This window comes from Saitoella complicata (genome assembly GCF_001661265.1).
Source record: "Saitoella complicata NRRL Y-17804 unplaced genomic scaffold SAICOscaffold_10, whole genome shotgun sequence".
Lineage (NCBI taxonomy): Eukaryota > Fungi > Ascomycota > Saitoellomycetes > Saitoellales > Saitoellaceae > Saitoella > Saitoella complicata.
This window is the reverse complement of record NW_017567001.1, coordinates 325,243-345,518: the sequence shown is the minus strand read 5'-3', so window position 1 is coordinate 345,518 and position 20,276 is coordinate 325,243. Positions and strand designations below refer to the sequence as shown.

Here is a 20,276-nt window from a genome sequence, read left to right as displayed (position 1 = left end):
GTTTTATAGTCAGGATTCTGTACGATAGCTGTTAGTTAATTCCCATGATACCCTACTTTTACCTGTTCTGGCCCTCTCTCCTCGGAACTTTGTTTCCCGTGAACATGGGAACCGAATTAACGTGCATTGATTCAACAGTGGCATATTGTTGTTGAAGGTCTTTGGTATCAATCTCTATCCAGTCATACTACGAACCTCCAAGCTGCGTCCTCCCCTCAGTCCCTCACAGGCCGTACCTTCTCATCCACCACAACCCCCGTAATCTGCCCCCCCTCCGCCTCAATTTTCTGTACCGCCTCCCCAATACTGCTCGCAACGCCCTTCCCATCCCCACTCAGTCTCCCACTCGCCCCCATTCCTCCTCCCACGCCTTCACCCTGTACAACAATCTCACCCTCCTCGACTTTCCCGGTCTCCTTGTTGATCTTTTTGTATTTAATTGCACCCTGTGCGACGCCTTTGAGTAGTGCCCGGCGTGTCACGCCCATTGCGTCGATGTACACCAGCCCCAAGTTCTTCACTGACCCACCGACAGCCATCGCGGCAGCTTGTGCGTCCGGTCCATACGTATGTCCCACAACCGTCCCAATCGCCGTCGAACTCTCATTCAAAATATGCTTACCCGCATCCTCCGCCGAATCCGCAACGATATTAAACGCATTACTCGCTTTAGCCAGTGTGGCACGTAACCCTGTGGGTTGTCCAGTTTTGGTGTTGGTTCGTTGTTTGGGGAGGACGGTGGAGGCGATTTGTGCGCCTACGCGGTTTGCGACTCCGACGACTGCGCCGGAGGCGACGCCAGAGTAGCGGGCGGCTGTGTCTGTCGCTGACTTTACCTTTCGGAAGCTCTCCTTTGTGCGGGGGGTGTATGAGGTTGCTGTGCTGGGCTTTGTGCGTTTGGTGTAGGCTTGTGCGGCGAGGTGGAAGCCTGAGCCAATTGCGCCTGCACCGACAGTGAGTGCTTTCCCGATAAATCGAGCCGTGGTATTGAATGCGTCAGACTCTTCTTTGTCGGTAATAGATGTTGCGGATTCGGCGTGGAGGACTGGAGGACGTGTTAAGCCCAAAGGACTGGGAGAAGCGGAAGGAGAGGGCTTGGCGAGGTCGATGAGTACTGCGTCCTTTTCGTGACCGGGACGAGAAAGGATGGGTGATTCCCGGATTTGGAGGTCTTCTGAGACGCGCCCGACGATGGAGCCGTCGTCTTCGTCGATTAGGACGAGTGCGTTGCGGATGGGCGCCTTCTCCGAGACTTGGGTGCTTGCAGCCTCAAACGCACACAGTTCACCCAGATAGTGCTCAAAATACTCGCAGAGGTCTGTGGGTGTTGACTGAGGGAGGTCGATCCGGATTGATGTCGATTCAACGTCAGCAATAGGGATGATGTATGTGTATAGTGACCGTGAGATCACGTTGGTATCAGATTCGAGGGGAATGGTGAGGTCGGGATGAATAGCGAGGATGGAGGAGCCATTGTGGGCAGTAAGCATGAGTTGGCCTTCAGCCAATGGGATCTGTGGGTAAGACTTTGTCAGCAAGAGCGCTTCAAGACACCGACTCTCTACACACCTCCTCGCCGTCGTAGAGCTGGTATGCCTTGACGGAGTCAATTGTTACAAGATGCTGCTCAGTCATTGTCGTTTGGAATCTTGAGCTGCTGTAGTCTATGGATCTGTCTTTATACGTGATCAAGCTTCGAGGTGTAATTTTAAAGTCGCAACATTTCAAGTCCAGGTAATATGGCGTGTGCCGTCATATTTGGGGCGCAGCAGATGGCTGAGCATAGGAAAGGGAACGAACAAAAAAAGAATATGGTGACGAAGACGAGATTCGAACTCGCGCCCTTTCGGACCGCGGGATTACTGATAGTAACCTTAACACGGCGCCTTAGACCGCTCGGCCACTTCGCCTAGATGGTGGCACGGGGCCGCCAATTTGACTATTGTACACTGACTTCCTGGACGTTATTTTCCCACGAGATTTGCCAGTCGTTCTCAGTGGATCCTGGTATGTATCGCTACTGTCGGTCTTCAGAGCTTTGACTTAACTTTGGTGCGTGAAGAATGCCTGTGTCCTCTGGCCCACCTGAGCTTCAACATACTTTCATTACCAAATGACTACAGCTTGTGTAAACACTCCTCGGCAGTCTCGACCTTCAGATGGTTCAACCTTGTTCGCCTCTGGCGAGTTCAGTGACGGGCTGTTTGCCGGAAGGAAGAACGTATCTTCATTTGGTGCTCGCATATGTGGTTGACCACGAAAGCGTGGGAACACCTGTCGCAGAATGAACAGCACACAGGTAGGCATCTAGTAGCAAGAAACTTCACATCACAACAAGCGAGTGTAACAACGGTTGAGAGATTGTACTGCAGCTAATTCTGTCACGCGAATGCATAGATGGACTGCAGGCGTACGGACGATATCGATGGCAGCAAGACGCAGGGAACAGGGAACCACGGTCATGAGCATAACATACATACTTTCCATTCTCACTCTCATAGTATACCTCAGCATAAGCAATGCCCTATAAAGAAGAAACAAACCGAACAGAACAAATCCCCGCAGCAAGAGAAAGACGTACTCCGGAGCTCCCATCAAAGCAGTCCAAAGGCACAAAAGGGTACCAACAGAAACAACTCCAAACGCAGAACACGTAGAAACACAAAACAACAGGAAAAGAAAACCAAAGAACGTAAATATCCCAAATAAATCCCTCGAAGATCTCAAACCAAACCCTCACGCGCACCCATCACAGCTTCCACCCAAAGATTGTTGTCACCTCAAGCGACATACAGATTCAACACCGACCCGCCACCAAGAATGCCCCCTTCATCTCTCGGCCCAATAGCCTCAATCGCCATCCCCACATCCTCATCCGAATTAATCGTAATCAAATCTCCATCTTCATCCATGTACTTCATCCGAATGCCCTGACTCAAATCCGCAGCACTCCGATCACCGCACAACCTCACCTTCTTCTCAACGCGTTCCATGAGTTTCTCATATGAGATGCTGGGGGCGACGACGACGACGAAGATATCGTCGAGGTAGTTGACTTTGACTTTAATTTGGTTGTTGGGGATGCCCGCTGTTGAGGGGGTTGGAGGGATACTCGACGTACCCTGGCTCGACATTGATGTTCGTGAGGATGGTGCATGCAACATAGACGGTGGCGTAACATTATTGCTCTGGGCCCTGTACATCGCAGCAGACGTCGGCGGAGGCGGCATAGGCGGAACCCCATTAACACCCGGTTTCGCCGCTGTAATGCTCGGCACATTGGGACTACTCGCACTCCTATTCCGCGCCAACACAGCAGGTCTTGACATCGATGGCTGCCTGCTCGGGGGATAGTTGTTACTATCCCTACTCGTCGTCCTCCCCATCGCTGGCGCTGTAAACCGGTTCTGATCACCGTTGATCGAACTACCCATCGAGGTTCTCGGGAAGGGGTATCCTCCATTACCAGTACTTCCCCTCGCCGAGCTATTCGGCGACTCCGTAATCGGCGAAGGAGAAAAAAAGGAATGCCCATACGACGCGGAGTCAGTCGACGTCGACACGCGTGGTCCTCCAACGGGATACCTGCCCGAGGGACCCCGCGCAGGATAGTTGATGCTCCCGGCAACACTATCCGCCGTCGTCGACCTCGACCTCACACTCGACGTACTCGCCTCACGACTCATCGGGAACGAACTCAGCTCCTCATGACCCACTTCGTAGCTAGGTCTCGTGCCTCGGTATGAATCTTCCTCATCATCACTCTCGCTATTTGGTCTGTATCCGAGATCCAAATTCTGCAGTGACACAAACTGCGTGTTCGAAATCTGTCTTGGGTTCGTCGAATTTGGCACATTCGGCAACCGAGCCTCCTCCATCCGCGCCCGCATCGCACGGGTATCCTCAATCAACCTCGTCAGCGACGCCGTCCACTGCTTCAAATTCTCCTCATTCCTGCACCTCAGCGAAAAGTACTCCTGATCAACATCACCCCGCCAATACACCTGCAAGGTATAAAGCCCAGGCGACGCATGCGGCACAATCTCCACCATGTTGTTGATAAAGATCCGTCCCTTCAACTGCAAACTCCCCCTCTTCTTCGTCTTCTTATTGATACTCAGGTTCTTCGCCTGCTTCTTCGTCGCACTGACTTCCTTACAGCACAACAAGATCCTCTCGAACAAGTACACATGGTACTCCCTCTCCACCTCACCCTTTGTCACATGGAACATATCCTCCAACAGAAGCGACCCGAACGACGCAACCGAATGCCCCTTCCAATCCTCCACCCGCCTCTCAAGCTCCATCACAACGACCTCATTCTCCTGTTTTCGTCTCGTCTCGTTCACACGGTCCGTAACACGCTTCACACTCTCCATACCCGCCTCCAACTCCTCAAAATTCGCATCCGCATTATCGGTGTACTTGACCAACTCTTTCAACAGCAATGGATATTTGCAAATCCTCTGAATTGGCTTGATCAACAAACTCGGCAACTCATAACTCGGTTCCACGAGATGCGATAGCTTCATCAACTTGGGCGTCTCCTCAATCGCGAGCTCGTTTGCGTAGGTATAGTTTGAAGAGAATGGTTCGTAGACTGAGAAACCTTCTTCCATGGTAAGGAAAAGTGCACCGAAACGCTGCTGATCCGGTGGCTTTGCTGCGTTACCCTCCACACCAATGAGGAACCGGCGCTGAAAATCGACAAGAGTGTTCAAATTCGCAAAAAGCATATGGATAGTATCCGCAGAGACGATTTCCTGTGCCTGAAGTTCACGCATATAGTGCTGTACAAAGCCGTTAGCGAAAGCCATGTCATCACACAGAATTACATACCTGTAACAGCTCCAAATCCTGTACGTATTTCCTCTCAGTCTCTAACAGCTCGAGCACAACCTTATCCCGATTATCTTTAGGCCCCTCCGTCTCAATCGTAGACTGTCTCGACTTATCCCTCTTCACCAGCATATTCTTCTCCTCCAATTTATCCAATACCAGACTGACCGTCTTCGTAATCTGTATCCTCATGTTAGCACTCGTCCACAACAATACCCGATACCCAGCATACATGAACAAATCCACTCGTATCATCCTGATACAACTGACTGATAGTAAACAACTCATCATCCTCCATCCCAAGCTCATTCCTACACCCAAGCAGGAAGTGATACACACTCGCTTTCCCTGCATTCGGGTTGCTGAACGTCACATCCGCATTCACCACCAACTCCTTCTTCGGCTTCATCGCATTGAACAAAACACATAATGGCGCACCCAGCCTGAAACATCTCCACAATTGACTGACGGGGTCATCCGCCATCCCTGTTGCCATCGCAATGGACGCCGTAGAGTCTTCTGGATCATTGGCTGCGACAGCGGCAGCGGTAAGCCACAACTCGAATCCCGGAACGTCCATGAGTCTATCTCGTAGGTTCAGACAGTATTGATATAGTGACTTGCCGGGGACTGCCGTTTTGTTCATGATGCTGTTCGCCGCTGTCGGCGCGGAAAGGGGTAGTCCATTCGCGATGGGTGTTGTGTTGCGTGGGGTCGATGAGCTGAGCGATGTCGGCATCGATGGTGTGCGCTTTGAGAGGCCGGAGAGAGACAAGGCTTCCATGCTGGAGGCCAGGACTGACATCTATCGAAGATTGTCGCGTTGTATGCACCTACTGAATCTGCCGTGGTATGTCGGGAGCCGAAGCAAAGCAGAGAACGGTACCGAAAGCCGTCAAAAGTCCAGATATATGCACTGGGATTGTATTACCGATACGCGTCGACTTCAAATACTGTGCTTCCTGAGCGAATTCAGAACGTCGACAACCGAACCGAAAGGGTACCTCAGCCACGTGTGTGTGCTATGTATGTGCCCAAACGCCGAACTTTTATCCGAAGACAAGTCGCAAGAAGCTTTGTATGCTCTCGACTGGGTATAAATGCTCGACCGCGTCAATCAGTCGAGTCGTTGTTGCCGTCGATTGTTTGCGACAGCCCGCGATCCTCACCGTGCCCCGGACAATGCAGGTGCGGCGCAGGTTGTGCACCGCGGATTTGGGCTGCTCCGTGAGAGGAAGCTGGGTGAATCATGAATTATCGGAAACAGTCAACGCCAAACTCAACAACAGGACTCTGGAAGTGATGGACAGGCCAGACGATTCATACGGCTATGAGGATCACCAGCATCAGGAGGGCGGAAACGTGTCGCTACAGGGATCAACGCAGCCGTATCCACAACAGTCCGCTGTCGCAACTAGGTATGAGATGCCGGTAGTGAACCATATGGTTGCGCAGTTCTGGCAACAGACAGTACACAATATTGAAACCGAAGACCACGACTTCAAGGTGCACAGTCTGCCGATCGCGCGTATCAAGAAGGTTATGAAGACAGATGAGGACGTCAAGATGATCGCCGCAGAGGCGCCGATTTTGTTTGCGAAAGGTTGTGAAGTCTTTATCGAGGAGTTGACGATGCGAGCATGGCAGCACGCGGAGGAGAACAAGCGGCGCACATTGCAAAGATCGGACATCGCAAACGCAATTCAAAAAAGCGACATGTACGACTTCTTGATCGATATCGTACCACGAGAGGAAGCTGCGCATGGACATAGAGCAACAGCAGCTGCACCTCAACCGCAGCTACCGCCGGCTGAACCCATATCACCCCCAGTTGAACTTCCAGATATGAACATTCAGCAGCAGGAGAACGCACTTGACGAATATGCGTTCGAACAGCAGGCATATGCTGCACGGCAAGTACCGCCATCGCCATCTGGAGCCTATGTACCTCAGCAAGCTACGGCAACATCGCCATCCGGCGGCTTTCCGAGTGTCACTATCCCACGGCAGGAAACCACCGAGTCCTGGGAAACGCCTGGGCTAAACGGCATGTATACACTAGACACACCTGGTGAAGAGGTAAGCAAGATGCGCCATGGTTGAGATCCATGATATTGATTTATATTAGATTGCACTGCCGAACTTTGGTAACCCTGCGCCTACGCCACAACAGAACTCCTCTGGACGGGACCCACAGCCTGCGGAGCAGCAATCGCTTCTCCCCCACCAACAGAACGGTATCGACGAACAGCAAAATGGTGCAGAAGAGGTAGAGCAGTATCTGGAAGGACAAGACGATGAGGAGGAAGAAGAGGTTGGATTGGAAACAGCTAGTGAAGGGCAGGAAAACGCGTAAGGAATTCGAAGCTTGATCGCGATTTTAAGTCTGTCGGTCTGGCACTCAATGTTTGTGTGTTTGGACACGAATGCGAAGCAAGTGCAGAGTAATGATAGGAGCTGCAGCTGGTGCTGGAACTGCCGAGCATTGGACACGCAATCGATATCGTCGCTATAAATTCGTACGACATAGATAGAGGTGAACTATCTTTGATCATCAAATCTCTCCAAATATCCCACGTCCCATACACCAATTTTCCAACTGTCCAAACTCACTCCCAAGCCTTCTCTGATTATTCGCACGACGTCGCTTGCATATGACAAGCTTTCCACATTTTCCTCCACATCTGCATCCCCATTATCTACCAAGCAATGGAAGACTTTCATAACTCTGACAGGGGCATGTGATACATCCTGACTTGTTACGGGGTTTGTTAGCACATGCTACACGTGTTGTAATGCGCAACGACGGGTTGAATATCCAGATCCTCAATTGCTTCGCTACCGTCTTCAGACCGGAACCAGAACGATATGTAGCGTGCGCACCAACACTTCCCAGCAGTTCTGCTGCAACAAATTTGGATGCGGGGTGTGATGCTCCATTTACGGCAACCTTCCATTTAGGTAAACGAATCACCATAGTGGAGGTGCAAAATGTTCGAGTGCCCTGCTGATACCCTGCTGATACCCTGACGGACTCCAGACAAGAAGGAGGAAGCAAGTACGTTCACGCTCATGGCGTGTATTCGTGGGAATAGTTCTGCGAAGTACGGATTCTTGTGTTTTCCGTTCTTCTCACAGCCCTTCTTGATGTCAGCCTGCTGCCTGCACCTCAGCTTCAGTGACATTCTGATCCTCACCCTCTACACCTTCCTCCTTCCTCTGCACACACGGGAACCTCTTCACAGTTCCACATTGACCACATGTAGTCTTGAGCGTATCAGCGTGTTCAGCATTCTTCCTTGACAAATTTTCAATCTCAGTCGTTGACGTGACACCCGGGATCAAGCGTGTATCACAGCGTTTGCAGAGGGTGCGCTTGACATTGCGATCACTACACATTCCCTCAATCAGCACAGTAATACAACAAAGGAGTTCATGGACGTACACTCGTAGTACGGCTTTCCGAGCAACGCCCTTCGCCGTAGCAACGTAGAACCTCGACAAACCCTGTCCTCCTGGACCCTGATTTGCGAGGAATGTCGATGCTTGGTATAAGAAGGATATACGGGCGTGGATGTCCTTGTTCGGAGCCGATTGCTGTTTCTGGCCTTTTGCCATTGCCCAAAGAGATCGAAGAAGAATAGAACCTCGAGGGGTGAATTACGTCCGGGGTCCATTCAATGCGCCTTCCTTGCGCGGCACTGGGGCGCCCCACCAGCAGCCGAAATGCGATCAAGTTCCTCGGAGTCACCGACCCCGTAGATCAGTCAGAAAAAATCATAACATCCTCGATCCTGAACACACAGGTATCGACCAACCATCTACCCATGTCTGGCTTCAACCTACAAACCGCCGCAAGGCCCAACATCCTCTCTCTCCACCCATACGTCTGCGCCCGCGACATCTACCCAGCAACAGCTGGCACAATCCTCCTCGACGCCAATGAGAACGCCCACGGTCCCTCCATCCCCGGCGCAGCAACTCCCTCCGTCGTCGCGAACGGTGACTCTAGCAACGGCGTAATCTCCTCCGCCGAACACCTCGCCGAACTCCACCGCTACCCAGATCCCCACCAAGGCGCCGTCAAGGACTTATGGTGCAACCTCCGTAACGCCCCCAATGCCCAAACACCCGGCTACAAGCCTCTCAAACCCGAAAACATGTTCCTCGGTGTCGGATCTGACGAGGCAATCGATATCCTAATGCGTGTCTTCTGCGCGCCCGGAAGAGAGAAGATCCTGATCTGCCCCCCAACATACGGAATGTACTCTGTCTCCGCCGACGTAAACGACCTCGGCATCGTCCGCGTCGACCTCGACACCACCGACGGAAAGTTCGCACTCCGCCCTGACGCAGTCTGTGAGGCACTATCCGCCGACCCATCAATCAAGATCGTATACCTCTGCACACCCGGAAACCCCACCGCCGCCGACCTCGACTCCGACGCGATCAAGCAAATCCTCGCTCACCCAACCTACAACGGCGTCGTCGTCCTCGACGAGGCTTACATCGATTTCGCACCGGAGGGTAGATCACGCGCTCACTGGGCAAACGAATACCCCAATGTCGTCGTCATGCAAACCCTTTCCAAGGCATTCGGATTGGCCGGTATCCGTCTCGGAGCAGCATTCACCTCCCCACCCATCGCTTCCCTCATGAACTGCATGAAGGCTCCTTACAACATTTCCTCCCCCACCTCCGCATTGGCAATGCAAGCCCTCTCCCCCGAAGGCCTCGCAATCATGCGCAAGCACGTCGCGGATCTCAACGCCCAACGCGATTACCTCGCCTCCAAGGGCTTCCCCTCCATCCCCGGCGTCGGCCGTATCATCGGTGGTCGGGACGCAAACTTCCTCCTTGTCGAAGTCCTCGACAAGCCTGGAGGCAAGCCCAATAACGAGGTTGCTGTCCAGGTGTACGAGGAGCTTGCTGGAAACAGAAACGTCGTTTTGCGATTCAGAGGAAAGGAGTTGGGATGTGAGGGATGTATTCGCGTTTCTATCGGAACCAAAGAGGAGAACGAGATCTTGCTCAAGAAGTTCGCCGAGGTGCTCAAGATTTTCCAAAAGGCATAGTAAGCTATAGCTATAGAGAATAAATACTCACTACACATATCATATATGTCAAATCTAGATCTTTCCCACGCCAAGTTTATCCTGCAACGTCCTGACTCTCAATTCAAGTGCCCTCCTCTCCTCCCTCTCCTTCCCAAGGTCAGCACGATGCACCTCCCTCATCTCCCTCACCATGTTTCTGAACTCCAATCTCAGGGTAGAGGTACTAACCCCCTCCCTCAACTCCCTTGAATCACCACCACTCAACCCACTCCCCGCACTCGACGGGGTTTGCGGTCTCCGTCCAAGCAACGCGACCTTCGCATCCGCAAGTTGAGCAGAGAGTGTGTCGACCTGTTTATGCAGCCCATCGATCGTCTTGTCAAGCTGTGCCCGCTCACTCTCGAATGCGAGATGGGAACGTGTAAGGCGCTCGTAATCACCCAACATCCCATCCAACTCCCTCTGCAAATCATGACATTGCTGACGAAGAACAGGCTCATTACCATCTCCATGACCATCGAGTTCGCCATCAGGGACAGCGCGATCCTTGAGAATCCGTATCTCATCCAACAACGCAACATTACTCGTCCTCAAACTCTGGACCTCCCTCTCCATCCCCCTCAGCCTCTCCAACTCCCCTCTCATCTCACCCTCCATCGCCTTCCATTCCCCCTCACTCCTACTCAACTTCTCCCTCAAGCCGTCCTCAGCAAGTTTATGCTGCTGCTCGGTCATCATGATCTTCTCCTCATGCTCTTTCTTCATCTTAGCTTCCTGGGTAATCATGATACTCCTCAACTCCTCCAACTCAATCCTCAACCCATTCATCAAACTCTCAATTTGCCTGACCCGTCCCTCCGCACCCTCAACCTCCTCCTTCGCATGCTGCTCAGTAGCCTTGACGCGTTCCTCCGCATCCGCCCTCTCACGCTGCAACTTCGTAAATGTCTCCTCCGCATCAGCAAGATGGTCATCAGCCTTCTTCTTCTCCATCTCCATTCTAGCGAGGTCGACCTCAACCGCCGCGACGCGATCCTCCGCATGTCCAGCCCGAGCACGCATCTCATGCAACATCCGTTCAGCATCATTATTGAACTCGATCAACTCCGCAACCTCCTTATCCAACGCAGCCTTTGCATCCCGCAACCTGTTATAATCAGCTTCAGTTTTCGCCGCCTTCGCCTGAGTAGCGGCAAGCTGAGCACCAACAGCTTCAAGCCTCGTCTCGCGCTCAGCAAGCTCGGATCTAACCTGCTCCAACTGTTCCTCAGTCTGCAACAGCTCCTTCTCCACCTTCGCACTCTCAACTAACTCCTCCTTCAACGCCGCAATCTCAGTCTGCGCCTCCGCCAACTCTGCCTCGGCCTCCTTGAGCTTGAACCTAATCTCCTGTTCATCAGCACTCCGTTCATCCTCCATCGCGCGAATCGTCTGCTGCAAGTTATCAACTTGCTTCCTCAAGCTGATTTCAATCTCCTTCGCGGCGGTAATGGCTGCAGCACGCTGACCCTCCCTCTCGACCATCTCATCAATCGTCTTCTGCGCCTGCTCGAGCTCAGAAGTAGCCGCAGTATGCGTACTCATCAGCTTCTCGAGTTCAGCGGACCTAGACGCATGCTCAAACTCGAGGTTCCCGAAATTATGCTTCAACTGCTCATGCTCCGAGAGCAGACTTTGAAGCTGTGCAGATATCCCCGAATGGGTCGACTGCAACGTGTCGTGATCACCAGCGACCTGCTTGTAGAGTGCCTGCAGAGACGACAACTCAGACTTGACGTCCTCGTGCTCCGACCTCAACTGATGATGCTCACCCTCCAACGCAGAAACATCATCTCGTTCCTTAAGCACGCGCTCCAACGCCGTCGCATGCTCATCCCTCATCTTCTCCACACCAGCCATATGTTCCTCAACCAACGCCGTCCTTTGCGTCTCATGTTGAGCAGTCAATTCCTCCATCTGCTTCCTCATCTCCTCCTTCTCCTCCTCATTCGCCTTCCTCAACCTCTCCAACTCATCCTTCAACCCCAAAATCTCACTTTCGTGGTTCTGCTGAACATTCTTCATGACCCACTCCCGCTCTTCTTCAGACTCCTTCGCTTTTGCTTCAGCCTGATTCAATTCAACCTGTAATTGTTCCTGAAGCGTGATCATGCTTTGCAACCGCAATCCAAATGCATCAAAACTGGTATCGAGCTCGTCGTCGCCGCCGCCTGTAGCGGGAAGAAACTCCCACAACTTGCACAACATATTTTCAGCTTCGTTCAATTGCGTGACCGAACGGTGATCGTAGCTCTCCCTCAACTCCAGGATATGGTTCTCGACCCTTGTCACAAGATCAATGATCGACGTCTCCTTCGAATGCTCGCCGTTCAATACCTCCTCCCCATCATACGAGAAACTCCTTCGATCCCGTTCTTCCGTCCGTAGTTCCTTCAACCAGGTTTTTAGGGTCTGATTCGTCGCGCGTAACCGTGCCTCAGCCTGGAAGACGTCTGCACTCAAAGGTGGTGCGGTGGTAGTAGGCGATGAAGCAGAGAGGGCAGGTGTATCAAGCGACAACGAAAACCTCGAAATCTCAACCGGAAACGCCTCCGGATCCAACGTCAACGTCGGCCGATAAAACGAAGGCTCACTAAAATCATCCATATCCTCAACCCACTCCCTCGCCCTCCCTGCAGCGGCCCCACCTGGAAACACGGCCGAAAACCGATTTTTCCCATTTCCGTACGGTTGCACATCTAGCCCAAGGTCATGGTACACCTCGAGTTTCTTTTGCATGTCTGCGCTACGTTTACTTAGGACCAAAATCTCCGAAGCAATTTCGTTGACGCGGTGGTTTGCGGAGGTGAGTTGTTCTTCGGCTTGAATGGATGTTTGACTGTTGACATGGAGTCGCGAGAGTGACACAGCGGCCTCGCAGATCTTTGTTTCGAGCTGCATCTTTCGAGCCAGGGATTCGATACGGGCTGCGATGTAAGCATGCTCCTGGGAAACCTTAAAGTCAGCACACGTGTCCCCAGCCTGTAGTTATTTGAGGTGAATTACCTTCCGGAGCTCCTCCGCGTCTTGCGAAGAGATGCAATCGGTCGTCATGGACTGTTTGGATGCGGCTCCTGGCGACATTCGGTGGTGAGGAGGTCTCCCTGAAGGGTTACGGGCTTCTGTTACGGGCGTGCACGGACGTTCATTTGGTCCTTTGTGCTGCAAAACAAAGGCCGGTGCAACGACGCGGGAGCGCATAGCAACCGGGGGACAGAACCGTAGAAGAGGACGGGTGATGTAGAATAACTTCTTTGAATGAAAATATAACTATATGTCAAGCCTTCCCATCATGCGGTCGCTTTTCAAACCTCTCTCTGGGTCCCACGGTGACGGCAATCATTCCCGCACGACGTCGATAACCTTAACCACCAACCGGACCACCTTCACCCTGATCTGGTCTGATCCAGCCTGATCCACAATCATGGCACCCCAACAAACCCGCTTCATCGCCTTCATGGCTGTCATGACAGTCTTCACCGGCTTTATCCAACCCTGGATCCAAAAATCCACCACAATCTTCGGCTTCAACCGCGAAGCAATCCAACACGGCACCTCAACCTGCACCCTCGAATTCCCCTCCCACCTAACCGGCTGTGAAGACATGCACCTCTACGAATCCGAGGATGGGGAGACAAGGATTATGTATCTCGCATGTTCGGCGGATTTGGGGAAGAGGACGCAGTGGTTCCCGCCCGGTTTCCATCTGAATAAGACGGTGGTGCCGGAGGGACCAGTGAGGGATAATGTCTTTGCGTTGGATTTGAATACGAATCACCTCACGAGACTCGACTTCCACAATTTCCCCGCCGACGAAGACATCGTCCTCCACGGCTTCGACTTTGCCCAAAACTCCCCGCACCACCTCTCTTTCTTCTTCATCAACCACCGCCGAACCGGTTCCGTGATCGAGAAATTCGCTCACAGCATCGGGACGGGTCAACTCTACCACCACGAGACATTCAACGTTTCCGAACACGGTACCCATGTCCCGAACGACGTCCTCGCCATCTCCGATTCCGAGTTCTACGTCACGAACATGCGCAGCTCAAACCCCCACACCGCCCACCCCCTCTGGTCCCAATTCGAAATCTACACCCGTCGTCCCTGGGGCCACATCCTCCACTACTCCCCCTCCTCAGGCTACTCCATCGCCGCCTCCAACATTCCCGGCGCGAACGGAATCACGGGAACCAAAGACCAGGTTTTCGTCTCCGCCGAAACCGATGGAGCGATTTATGTGTATTCGAGGAGTGCAGCGGATGGGAGTTTGGTGAGAGAACAAATCGTTCCGTTGAATTACATGCTCGACAACCCTTCGCTCAACCCTCACACCAACGAACTCGTCATCGCCGGACACCCCCAAATCCGCGGAATCAGCCAACATCAAGCTAACCCCTCCATCCCCGCCGGATCCCTTGTCACCAGAATCAGCGTGGCGCAGTTAGGTTCAGGTTACTTTGGTGGCGGGAATGAAGTCGCGGCACCGGCTGTTGAGGTATTGTTTAGTGATTATTCGGGGATGGTAAATGCGAGTACGACGGCTGTTGTTGATGGGGAGGGAACGTTGTGGGTTACGGGGTTGTTTACGGCTGGTGTTGCTAAATGTCCCAACCCGGAGGGGAAAGTGCATAACTTCAAGAAGAAGGCGGAGAGGGTGTATTAGTACACCATCAAAATCTAGAATTTCTAGAGAGCTATAGATCCATGTTATCGAGGATTTGTTCGACGCGTCGCTTGACCCAGCTGGCATTCCCCCACGTTCCCCACCCCTCCATGAACCTCATCCAATCAACCATACATAACGCAAAGTGCTCCTGCATCACTTCCCTCGTATACCCCTCTCCCTCCAACCCCTTCGTCAGTTCTCGGTAGTAAAAGTTTAATAGCTCTGCCTCACCCTCCCGTGTCAAAAGCCGTGACGAAACAGACGTGGCGAGGAAGTACACGACATCCCGCATGCCCAACCCACGCCCCACATATTGGAAATCATACATCGCACATTCCTCGAATTCCTTCTTGAACACAATATTCGCCGCCTTCAGATCACCGTGTAATAAGGTCATATATCTCCTCTCCTCCTTCAATTTCTCATCAACCCACTTCGCTGCAGCCTTCACACGGGAGTCCGGAGAATCTTCGAATTCGGATCGCCGGGTATCGAGGTACCAGTATCCACCCTGCTCCCACACTCCCACCTTCTCTCCCCTTTCCTTCATCGGTGGTGACCGCACAGGCCCCTCCCACCCCCAGAACTGTACATGGAACCCAGCAAGCCACCGCAAGACCGTCTTCGTCTGCACGAGACCACAGCTCCAAGCATCAAGTGGATACTCAATACTCAAATCTTCCAACAGTAGGCAGCAACCGAGGGATAGGTCTGCAGCGTGTAGGAGGGTCGGGATCTTCGCCGCTTTGTTCTGAAGCTTGAGTGAAGGTAAGAGGTCGGTGTAGAACCACCTCTCAACCTCGTAGCTTATCACCTTCCTCCGATGGCCTTCCTCTTCGTCGTCGCGGGAGGGTGAGGGCGGAGTTATGCGTTTGAGGATTGCGGTGCGTTTGTGTGGTGCGCCGAGGTGGAGACGGGTGATTGAGCCGTAGCCGGACCAGAGGGTTGCTATTTGTTCGGAATTTGTGACGGTGAAGGAAGGAGGGAGGTTTTTTGATGGGTTATTTGATTCTTTCATGAATGGCATCGCTGGGGACGTTTGGTTTTTCTGGAGACGTATGTGGGAAATAAGGTGTGGCGCTTGCGTTGCGTTGCAGAGCCATTGTCCGTGCACGGCTGCTGGCCTCAAGTATGGCTTCCAAGTCTTTTACCTCAAGTCAGACGGGTTGGGCAATGAAGGAGGCCTTGGTTGTCTTTGTGAAGGATGGAAAGAGGGTGCGCGGAAATGGTAGAGTCGTCATGGGCATTCGCAGTATGCTTAGCTGTATGTTCGCACACATTTCTGATAGCAGCCGCTAGGACAGAGCATACATCTCCCAACATCTGTCAGCCCGGACCGTCGGGTCGATGGGCAAAAGGCATATTAAGCAAGTATAACCTGGTCCATGCTCTCTAGTACTCCATCCATCCAATAACGTACAGTGGTGCGAAACCCCCTATTCCATAATGACTCAAACAAACTATTGCATTCCCAAAAGTGAAGCGATTTACTGAGTCTTCATCTCCTGGTCAACCTCCATATCATCAATCTGTGAGCACACAAGTCAGCCCACATCCACAAGTTGACAGAGATTCAGTGATAGCCCACATGTTGGTGTCCCTTCAAAGAGTTCGCAGCCTCCTCTGGAATCCTGGCCGAGAATCCAGTAAACAGAGTATTGTACTCATGATCAATCGAGCCTCCACTGGACGTGATCTGTTCCTTGATCTTGGTGACCTCGTCTGCGGGAGTATCCTTCTTGATGCGGACCTGTTTGGGGATGTTAGCATGGCATGGAGGAAGTGTTATCAACGAACACGGACGATGAATGATTGAGCGGTCATTTTTCTTGGGAGTGTTCTGAGAATTGCGGTTGTGTTGGTCGTTGGTTTGTGTTGTTTTGGTCTCTCTCTCTTACGCGTACGTGCTCCAGGATCCATGGGTTGGCCATGACGTCGGAAAGCCGCGCAGTCGATAAGAGAAGGAGGAGGAAAGGAGGGGCTAGAAGTGCCACTCTTTTGACCGAAATAAAAACGAGGTTTTCTCACTGGCCCTCTTCTTCACTTTCCGTGCGAGACATGTCGTATACCCCGTTCCCGCCGTCGAGGCCGCGGGTCAACCGTCACTTTCCCAACTCCCCCAATTGATCCAGCAACGATGTCCTCATCCTCCTCCTCCCCCCTCCTGGGAATGGCCGGCTGGTTCTTCCTCCCGTCCATGGCTACAAACGCCCTCCAATCCGTCTACTACCGCCTCATAACCCCCGCCGGCTCCCCACAACCACCACCAAACTCCCCCCGCTTCAACCGCGACAAACGGAATATCTACGTATTCGTGGTGTTGCTGTATTTGGGGTATACAGTGTATGAGTCCGTATTGAGTTTGAAGCCGAATTATTATGCGATGTTGGGGGTTCCGGTTGATGTTGATGAGAAGACGTTGAGGTCGAGATGGAGGCGGATGCCAGTTCACTATTCTTCCCTTCGTATATCAATTCGCTAACATCATGGCGTACAGATCTATCCTTCTTCACCCAGACAAGACAGGCGTGGAAGACGACCAACGCTTCATCGCCCTCCGCACAGCCTACGAGACCCTCTCCAACCCACCCAGACGCTTCGCCTACGAACGTTTCGGTGAGCAAATAACCGGGTGGAAAGATGCGATCACGATCAAAGACTACATCATCCACGGCGTGCAGTCGACTGCGCCGATGTATATCGTGTCGGGATTATTCCTGGTAGTGATGAACGTCCTCGGAAAAGGACAATTCGCACAATACGTATGTCCACTCAACCCCCCACACCCAAACCACTAACAACTAACCTCCCGGCGGCAGTGGCGCTTCCTAACATTCTTCATCCTCATGGCCTACGAAGCCCTCGTAATCACCCGCTCCAACTTCCTCCCCCCATTCTCCTACATCCTTCCCGGAAGACTCCCCTTTGAACACCTCATCATCGCCCACAAACTCTCCCTCGCATTCTTCGTCGCACTAAACCAAATCGGTCCCATCGTCCGTGCCGCGACATCCTCATCCTCCTCCTCGGGCGACGAATCCCTCCGCCTCAAATCCGCAGCGGAAAAGTTGGATGGAATCACGAAGGTGCTGGAAGTCGAGAGTAATAATGTGTTGGTACAGGATGTGCGGCCGTTTGTGGGGAGACACGAGTTGGTGGGTGAGTTGAAGAGGAAGATGGTGCTGAATATGGTTGAGGCTAGAGTTGGGGGTGAGGGGGATGTTAGGGAGGTTACGGCGAATGCTGTGCGAAGATTACAACAGCAACAGCCACGGGCGAACTAGATTTCTACAAAAAGATCATGTTTCTAGTCTAGGTTGAATTTGCACAATCCGTATTGGCACAGCCTTTGAGTAGAAAAACACCTGCGGTATCGAGGACATATCCACATCCGTCCGTCTAAATCCTCTCTCATCACACGCCTTCTCAAACGCAGCGAACGTATCCTCATTCCTAATCGTTGCAGCAATCAACACCAACACCCCAGGCCTCCTCGCCAACGCTTCCGCAATCGTCGCGACCAGCGACGGAACGACCGCGGCGTCATATGTCACGTCCGCACCCAATACGACGTCCCAATCCTCTTCTATTGGATCCGTTCCCCACCATAGGCATTTAGCCGTAACCATGGTATGGTCGACCTCGTTCAATGCGATATTCCGTGCGATACCGTCGACGACCTCTTCTGAGCCATCTGTCATACACACCCGTTTCGCACCCACCATCGCTGCCAAGATCCCGATAAAGCCAGTCCCTGCACCGAGTTCCAATACCGATTTTCCCTTTAGTAGGGGATGAGAGGATGGGTGTAGCAGATATTCCCCGAGTGCGAGGGCTGCTTCCCAGGTTCGTAACCCAGTCGTGCCCGACGAGGCGAGGAGTGAGCGGCTTTCCATCAACGTGACTTCCATGGGCGAGCTCTTAGTGTCGACGTCGGAACCGAGGAGATATGTGACATGGGAGGGTTTGATACGATCGCTCAGGCCTCCCGCAGTCTGGCTTGACGCGATGAGTTCGGTGCAGATCTCGTATAGACCGTCGTCGATTTCCTCGGCGTGGGGTTCGAGGAGGGAGATTATTTGTTTCAGGACTGTTGAGCGGTACCGTGGCGGTGGGGGGTATTTCACCGCATCCTCTGCGAAAATCTGGGAAGATAGAGATGCCTGCACCTCTGGCTCAGCTAAGAGGTGGTAGAAGTCGGCCTCGGCCCCTGTCCAGGTCGTAGGCACCCATTGGAAGTTCCGCACGTCGACAAGTGAGAGATATTGTGCTTTGATCCAACGAATGATCTCTTCCCGTACGTCCGTCGGCATGTCGGGGTTGGGTGGTTCGTGGGGTGTACCGTACACTTTTGTTTTGTCCTGCGAGTCACGGCGACAACCCCACGGCCCACATCCGCCGAACGACGAAAAAACAGCGAAATGAGGATTAAGCTATCTACACTTCCACCGATACCTCAGATTAGGATTTGGTATGATGCGGGTTGTGCGTCGCCGTCGTATACCGTGCATGACCTCCTACACGTTCTTCATGAGGATCTGAAGTTGTTGCAGGAGTGTCCTGTTGATGATCTCGTGTTGAGGATAGATGGGTTTGATTTGTTGCCGAGTAGTAGGGTGGAGAGTGTTATTAGGGATGGGGAAATGGTGGTGTAAGTCTAACTCGGTTATCGGTCTTTATATCGCGACTGACGATGTGCTTACAGAATCAAGTATGTGCCGACTCATACGGAAGCCAATAGCAGGCTTGGGAATGAGAGTCGTTACAGCGCGACTCCACAAAGGCTCCTGAATGCGAGCGCAACCAGCGAAGGGCTCCTGTCTGTCAGGGAAGGCGGCTCAAACGGCAGAAAGAGATCCTTGTCTGTGGAAGTGGAAGAGCCAACCTCAAGGCCAAAGAGACAGCTAGTCAATTCCAAGGCAGCCCTATCGGCTGTCGGAGGGAAAAGTATCGATCCGCATGTACCTCAACCGAGGGACAGCGAGTCAAGCAATCAGGAGGAGCACAGGGAGGAGACGGCCCTGGCGAAGGCTGCGCTCGAGGTTAACAAGGTCGAGCCAGATGTGCCCAGTGACGACAGTAGTTCATCAGATGATTCGTCGTCAGACTCAGGGTCGGAATCAGAGTCAGAGTCAGATTCAGAAGCGGACGACCGAGGTGACAGGAAGAATGGCAATAGCTCAGACTCGACGTCATCAGACTCGGACTCAGATTCAGATTCAGACTCTTCGTCAAGCTCCTCATCCGAATCATCCTCAGAAGACGAGGACAACGAGAAAACCTTCAAGAAGGACGTAACGAGCAAATCCCAACCTGTGGTGCTCGCCAAACCCACAACAGCCCAGCAAGGCCCTACTAAACCTCCAGGTGAAGGCTCACTCAAGACGAAGTTGCGTAACGCACGAAAGCGAAGACGGCAAAAGCTTACCGAGCTCATCGCCGAAGGGAAGCTACCAGCAGATGCTACCTTCGATGACATGGATACATATCTGGGTGTCAAGGCTCCACCCACGAAGGAACAAATTCGTCAACAGAGCAGCGCGGAGAAAGGAAAGGGAAATGCAACGACTGATGGGTCAGGGGAGCTGGCTCTCGGCAAGGCAGAGCCGGGCTGGGAGAAACGCGTAAAAATTCGCGCGATTGAGTGCGAGCTTGAGGGCGCACCGTATGAT

The 20,276-nt window shown here is 52.7% G+C and overlaps 11 protein-coding genes and 1 non-coding gene across 12 annotated transcripts; 4 read left to right on the top strand and 8 right to left on the bottom strand.

Annotated features, from left to right (window-relative positions):
* Positions 1 to 215: 215 nt before the first annotated feature.
* On the bottom strand, positions 216 to 1,635 carry SAICODRAFT_7179 (uncharacterized protein; the record flags this gene model as incomplete). Its single annotated transcript, XM_019170713.1, has 2 exons — positions 216 to 1,514; positions 1,570 to 1,635. The coding sequence occupies 2 exons, from the start codon at positions 1,633 to 1,635 to the stop codon at positions 216 to 218; spliced, it is 1,365 nt and encodes a 454-aa protein (XP_019024578.1).
* A 180-nt stretch (positions 1,636 to 1,815) lies between these two features.
* Positions 1,816 to 1,910, bottom strand: SAICODRAFT_t61. The gene has a single exon. It is a non-coding gene; the product is annotated as a tRNA-Leu (tRNA).
* Positions 1,911 to 2,780: 870 nt separating this feature from the next.
* Positions 2,781 to 5,578, bottom strand: SAICODRAFT_56431 (RhoGEF-domain-containing protein; the record flags this gene model as incomplete). Its single annotated transcript, XM_019169447.1, has 3 exons — positions 2,781 to 4,790; positions 4,840 to 5,019; positions 5,072 to 5,578. The coding sequence occupies 3 exons, from the start codon at positions 5,576 to 5,578 to the stop codon at positions 2,781 to 2,783; spliced, it is 2,697 nt and encodes an 898-aa protein (XP_019024577.1).
* Positions 5,579 to 6,282: 704 nt separating this feature from the next.
* Positions 6,283 to 7,404, top strand: SAICODRAFT_91970 (histone-fold-containing protein; the record flags this gene model as incomplete). The annotated part of the gene is made up of 2 exons (XM_019171779.1): positions 6,283 to 6,918; positions 6,968 to 7,404. 2 exons carry the CDS (start codon positions 6,283 to 6,285, stop codon positions 7,193 to 7,195), a joined length of 864 nt encoding a protein of 287 aa, XP_019024576.1. The 3' UTR covers positions 7,196 to 7,404.
* A 585-nt stretch (positions 7,405 to 7,989) lies between these two features.
* SAICODRAFT_34909 (Rpr2-domain-containing protein) lies at positions 7,990 to 8,457 on the bottom strand (the record flags this gene model as incomplete). Its single annotated transcript, XM_019168391.1, has 2 exons — positions 7,990 to 8,230; positions 8,285 to 8,457. 2 exons carry the CDS (start codon positions 8,455 to 8,457, stop codon positions 7,990 to 7,992), a joined length of 414 nt encoding a protein of 137 aa, XP_019024575.1.
* A 146-nt stretch (positions 8,458 to 8,603) lies between these two features.
* SAICODRAFT_30148 (histidinol-phosphate aminotransferase) lies at positions 8,604 to 10,293 on the top strand. Its single transcript, XM_019167604.1, has one exon. The coding sequence runs from the start codon at positions 8,667 to 8,669 to the stop codon at positions 9,912 to 9,914; it is 1,248 nt and encodes a 415-aa protein (XP_019024574.1). The 5' UTR covers positions 8,604 to 8,666; the 3' UTR covers positions 9,915 to 10,293.
* Positions 9,969 to 13,019, bottom strand: SAICODRAFT_7174 (uncharacterized protein; the record flags this gene model as incomplete). The annotated part of the gene is made up of 2 exons (XM_019170706.1): positions 9,969 to 12,881; positions 12,942 to 13,019. 2 exons carry the CDS (start codon positions 13,017 to 13,019, stop codon positions 9,969 to 9,971), a joined length of 2,991 nt encoding a protein of 996 aa, XP_019024573.1.
* A 340-nt stretch (positions 13,020 to 13,359) lies between these two features.
* Positions 13,360 to 14,601, top strand: SAICODRAFT_7173 (uncharacterized protein; the record flags this gene model as incomplete). Its single annotated transcript, XM_019170705.1, has 1 exon — positions 13,360 to 14,601. One exon carries the CDS (start codon positions 13,360 to 13,362, stop codon positions 14,599 to 14,601), a length of 1,242 nt encoding a protein of 413 aa, XP_019024572.1.
* A 23-nt stretch (positions 14,602 to 14,624) lies between these two features.
* Positions 14,625 to 15,646, bottom strand: SAICODRAFT_30146 (uncharacterized protein). Its single transcript, XM_019167603.1, has one exon. It carries the CDS (start codon positions 15,629 to 15,631, stop codon positions 14,633 to 14,635), a length of 999 nt encoding a protein of 332 aa, XP_019024571.1. The 5' UTR covers positions 15,632 to 15,646; the 3' UTR covers positions 14,625 to 14,632.
* A 445-nt stretch (positions 15,647 to 16,091) lies between these two features.
* SAICODRAFT_18944 (peptidase inhibitor I9) lies at positions 16,092 to 16,466 on the bottom strand (the record flags this gene model as incomplete). Its single annotated transcript, XM_019166036.1, has 3 exons — positions 16,408 to 16,466; positions 16,193 to 16,354; positions 16,092 to 16,133 (listed from the first exon to the last, which is right to left on the bottom strand). Exons 1-3 carry the CDS (start codon positions 16,426 to 16,428, stop codon positions 16,092 to 16,094), a joined length of 225 nt encoding a protein of 74 aa, XP_019024570.1. The 5' UTR covers positions 16,429 to 16,466.
* Positions 16,467 to 16,741: 275 nt separating this feature from the next.
* On the top strand, positions 16,742 to 17,888 carry SAICODRAFT_7170 (uncharacterized protein; the record flags this gene model as incomplete). Its single annotated transcript, XM_019170703.1, has 3 exons — positions 16,742 to 17,028; positions 17,102 to 17,366; positions 17,424 to 17,888. The coding sequence occupies 3 exons, from the start codon at positions 16,742 to 16,744 to the stop codon at positions 17,886 to 17,888; spliced, it is 1,017 nt and encodes a 338-aa protein (XP_019024569.1).
* Positions 17,776 to 18,365, bottom strand: SAICODRAFT_30143 (uncharacterized protein). The gene has a single exon (XM_019167602.1). The coding sequence runs from the start codon at positions 18,327 to 18,329 to the stop codon at positions 17,904 to 17,906; it is 426 nt and encodes a 141-aa protein (XP_019024568.1). The 5' UTR covers positions 18,330 to 18,365; the 3' UTR covers positions 17,776 to 17,903.
* Between the last annotated feature and the right edge of the window lie 1,911 nt (positions 18,366 to 20,276).

Bases quoted from the DNA above. Each gene is read 5' to 3' on its own strand.
- SAICODRAFT_30143 (XM_019167602.1), bottom strand. From the start codon at position 18,329: ATGGTGGGTGCGAAACGGGTGTGTATGACAGATGGCTCAGAAGAGGTC.
- SAICODRAFT_30146 (XM_019167603.1), bottom strand. From the start codon at position 15,631: ATGCCATTCATGAAAGAATCAAATAACCCATCAAAAAACCTCCCTCCT.
- SAICODRAFT_30148 (XM_019167604.1), top strand. From the start codon at position 8,667: ATGTCTGGCTTCAACCTACAAACCGCCGCAAGGCCCAACATCCTCTCT.